This window comes from Diadema setosum, chromosome 3 (assembly GCF_964275005.1).
Source record: "Diadema setosum chromosome 3, eeDiaSeto1, whole genome shotgun sequence".
In the NCBI taxonomy this organism is placed as follows: Eukaryota; Metazoa; Echinodermata; class Echinoidea; order Diadematoida; family Diadematidae; genus Diadema; species Diadema setosum.
This window is the reverse complement of record NC_092687.1, coordinates 37,097,787-37,102,422: the sequence shown is the minus strand read 5'-3', so window position 1 is coordinate 37,102,422 and position 4,636 is coordinate 37,097,787. Positions and strand designations below refer to the sequence as shown.

Here is a 4,636-nt window from a genome sequence, read left to right as displayed (position 1 = left end):
TTTGGTGGCCAGAACAACATATTTGTTATGGTTCGCCAACTAAGCTTCAGTTGCATTCTATGCACGTATTTGTTTTAAGAATGTTTTCTTTGGCGGTTTTTATTTGTATATTGGTGTTCCTTGTAATAGGAACAGTCTTATATTTTGGGACTCAGGTCATCCCATGAGAGGAGTGTTTCCCCTATTTTAAGGTGTTGTTTTTAATGCTAGTTGGGGCTATAGGGTCTTTACTCCCTCCCAAGATCAACGGTCCCTTGCACCTCCATTCAGTACATGAGTGACCTAGGCGGTGGCCCGCTGAACTGCCCTCGGCAGACCCCCGAGGGCTGGTCAGATTGTGCATTCCCATGGGTGGGGCTCTGCGAGATCCCCGGTTGTGCGGGATTTGGGGGTTATAGTTAGGTCTTTATTTTGGCCGGGGTTGATTTTTTTTCCTATTATGCCCCTTGTTTTTTTAAAACGGGGGGAATGTAGTAGTAGCGCCCCCTAGCGGTTTCACCCTAACCCCCCTGTCTACAGGGGAGGTATAAAAGGGATTGCCAGTGCGCGCATCCCTCAGTTGTGACCTGGAACCTGATTGAAAGACATACTGACTGAGCTACAAGACAAGTTACAGTTGCAACTCACCAGTAGTGCCGGTAAGTACTACCGCTACTACAACAAAACCTTCTGCAGTTCTAACGTTAGGCTATTTTTTTTTCTGTGAGTATCGTGCATAGCCTGAGGCTGTAGACTCGTGTAGCCTGCTACGTAGCCAGCCTAGAATAAACGATATAAAAACTAGACCTAGTCCAGATCGATCTAGGTCCAGACATCCGATTTAGATTTATTTTGGTCTAGACAGACTCTAGCCTAGACTGTACAGATCTAGATCTCGTATTCTAGCGGCTAGGCCATGTAGCATCACATTACAGCCCTGGCAAGCTTCATATTTATAAACGCGTAACGTTACAGCAAGATCGGTCTGGGAATGTAAGCAAAACGTTCCAAGAACGATCTGTTATTTGTTGATGCTATTGTTATGAAGCCTGCTCTGCAATCAGGGCAGGGCCAGAGGTTGAGGATGGTGCATCATGAATACTTGTACAATGATATATACATGCATACATAATTATGGCAGAAGATTAATCCTAGTCATTCCGCTGTAGATACTGCGTTTTTCCTTGGGGAAATTCGTTCCATTGTAAATACTGCGTTTTTCCTTGGGGAAATCAGTCAATTGCATGGGGTTTCCCCAAAGTATCTACATTTTCATTAATAACTTAAAAACAAAACAAAAACACAAAATGATATTTTCCAGGAAAATTGGTAGCTAGATAGACTAAAATTCCACAATGAAGGAATTTTTCAAAAGAGTAGGCCTATATTTTCCAGGGGCTTTGGCAAAAACATAAAATATGAATATGAATGTGAATATCTCGGTTGTTGAGAAATGGAGCTGGATGTAGATACATTACTGCGTTTTTCCTTGGGGGCAGATGTCAGACAGGGTAATTACCAGATTAGTGGAGAAAACGGGCTCTAAAAAACTGTGACCATTCAAAAGCGCAGAACCGTGTCCTGTTGACCGGAGGACAAAAGATTGGATCAAATCTCCATAGCAACCACTAGGAAGGACTAATCAGATTAGGCTTAAACTTGACACAGCTTTGAAAAAGACATACTTCTCAAATAATCTTAAATCTCAAGACCTAATATTGTATACTTTTTGAGTTATGCATAGTTGCTTCAAGGTTCCAATGTGATCAAATTAAGCCTTTTTCGAATGGTTCACTTTGAAGTATGAGCTTGAGTGTATTAACGACAAGAAGTATTTCGAATATTTCTAGTAAAAATTAGACCCTAATATTTTTTCAGGTGGTAGATCGATAAATGGACTTTCAGAAAACACGTAAACAAAAAAATGGATTTTTCCACCCCAACCTGGCTATTTTAGCCTGTTTACGTGAAAAGTCCCATTGCGACTTTTTGGTAGTTTTGTTGCGGTGGGTCAAAAATATGTGATTATATTTTGACATTCCGTTGAAAGCAATTGAATTATAGTGTGTGTGTGTGAAGGAGGGGGGGGGGATGAATACACCACCTCTTAAAGTTCTTTGGTTGCTACTCCATCACAACCACAGTTCCACCCCACCACATCTGTCCCCTCTTGATCCACATTATCTGTATTTCAACGTTACTGCATAAATTCAACGTAAGAATATACAGTTTCATGGGAGGCAAAGTATACTCGTGACAAATAGATTATTTGATTCAAACGCCCAAATGCACACTTGCCCACACACACAATCACGCACACCACAAACACCCATATACGTACATTCGTTGACAAACTGCACAGGCAAAAGACAATGCTGCTTGCATCGTAACGAATAAATTTGATATTGATGGAATTAATTGAAGGGCTTTCTCCGCCACTTCACCATCATCAAGGCGGACCACGCATTATTGATGATTTCAACATCTCACTCGAATTAAAAAAAAAGTCACGCATCGATATAACAGATATGAAAAAGAAAGCGAAGCGAAAAACAAATGCACTAAACAGCAGATCTCAAGTATTTTTTCCGGACATGGATTAACAAAGGTTATTTTACAAGCCATATTTAGGTTTCTGGCTGTTGAACCTTCCTTTCTGAATTTCAGGGTTCATTACATTCAATTCAGCAAGATATCTAAATACAATCATAAAGTACAGGGTAAATGGAAATTCGCTATTTGCTTCAAATGCCACTACGTCTATTAAACCTGTAGTGAAGGAAGCAATAAGGTGATATCATGTCTATATATCGATGCGAGACTCTTCTTTTAATCCGTTCCGTGCTAAATTCTGAAGTTTCCATAGATTTAATACACAGGCCATCAGGTTCCCATATGGAACGGGTTAATTCGACTGAGATGTTAAAATCATCAATGTGTGTGTTCGTCCCTTGTTCTCGAGGATGACCAATGACATCAATTGGCTCGATGGGTTCGGAGGTGGCTGATGAGGCCAATCTGGGCAAGAAAGCCTCTCCCACAGGTAGGGCAGAAGTGGGTATGGTTTACACTGTTGGGGTTGGCTGCTCTAGCTTTTCGCATCTGGCGTTTGTGCTCTGCCTGCTTGACGCGCTGCTCCTCTGCTCTACGGGCCCCTACAGCAATAGCGTGGCGCCAGGAAGGGCGATCTGCGGCAAGTGTCTCCCAGGACTCGGTGTTGATGGAGAAGTCTTTTAGGTAGAACTTCAGGTTGTTTTTGAAGCGCTTCTTTTGTCCTCCCACCTTACGCTAATTCCCATCAGCGAGTTCTCCATAGAAAAACTTTTTCGGGATGCGGTCGTCAGACATGCGGGTGACGTGGCCTGCCCATCTCACCTGGGCCTTGCGGATTTTGGTAATGATGCTAGGGATGCCTGCTCGCTTCAGTACCTCTGTGTCCGGAACTTTATCCTCCCAGCGGATGCGAAGGAGGTTGCGGAGGCATCGCATATGGAAGTGGTTGATTTGCCTCTCATGCCTCCGGTGCAAAATCCAAGTTTCGCAGCCATAGAGAAGCGTGGTGAGAACAACTGCACAGTAGACTTTCAGCTTTGTTGAAAGGCTGATCCCTCTCCTCTCCCAAACATTTTTTCTGAGTCTCCCAAAAGCGCTGCTGGCTTTAGAAATCCTGTTGTTGAGCTCAGCATCAATTGTGACACAGTTGGAGAGGGTGCTGCGCAGATATGTGAAGGTCTTTGCTGCCTGGAGAGTCTGTCCGTTCACCTGGATTTGTGGTTTGTGGTACTGGCTCCCTGGAGCTGGTTGAAACATCACCTCAGTTTTCGTGGTGCTGATGGTGAGGCCGAAGTTGTCACAGGCTGAGGAGAATCTGTCCATCTGCAACTGCATCTCGTCCTCACCATTGGCATTGAGTGCGCAGTCGTCAGCAAACAAGAAGTCTCTGATGACGGTCTCCTTCACCTTCGTGATGGCCTAATGTTGATGCCAGGTTCGCAGTCTTTGAAGGCCTCTGAGAGCATTGCCGAGAACGTCATGCTGAATAGTGTCGGGGCCAGGACACAGCCCTGCTTGACTCCATTTGTCACTGGAAAGGCATTGGAGGGTTCACCGCTGTGAAGAACTTTGGCAGTCATCCCATCGTGAAACTGGCGGACAATTGTGATGAACTTCGGGGGGCAGCCAAACTTTCCCATAATTTTCCAGAGTCCCTCACGACTAACCGTGTCGAAGGCCTTGGTCAGATCGACAAAAGTTGTGTATAAGTCACGATGCTGCTCAATGCACTTCTCCTGAAGCTGGCGGGCAGCAAATATCATGTCAGTGGTCCCTCGACCTGCACGGAAGCCGCATCGACTTTCAGGGAGATGACCCTGCTCCAGATGTTCCAGTAAGCGATTGAGGAGGAATCATCAATAATGATAAGGTGATAACGCTGCCGGGGTAATTGCGGACCAGTGATGTAAGTGATGGATTTACAATATCCTTGTCTTTAAATTGTTCATGGGATAAAGGAAATACATAGGCACCTACATAAAAGAAGATACACATATATACATACATATACGTACATAAATGAATAATATATTTTGCTGTTGATATGAAATAATAGTAAAAGTATTCTGCGTCTGTTCAGAAGAGTTTATCATTTTCCAAGAGT

General features: G+C 43.7%; 1 protein-coding gene across 1 annotated transcript; it reads right to left on the bottom strand.

Moving 5' to 3' along the window:
• Positions 1 to 3,267: 3,267 nt before the first annotated feature.
• LOC140246831 (uncharacterized) lies at positions 3,268 to 3,867 on the bottom strand. The gene has a single exon (XM_072326159.1). It carries the CDS (start codon positions 3,865 to 3,867, stop codon positions 3,268 to 3,270), a length of 600 nt encoding a protein of 199 aa, XP_072182260.1.
• Positions 3,868 to 4,636: the final 769 nt, after the last annotated feature.

What these genes read in the sequence shown, in the direction of transcription:
- LOC140246831 (XM_072326159.1), bottom strand. Translation starts at nt 3,867, where the DNA reads ATGCAGTTGCAGATGGACAGATTCTCCTCAGCCTGTGACAACTTCGGC.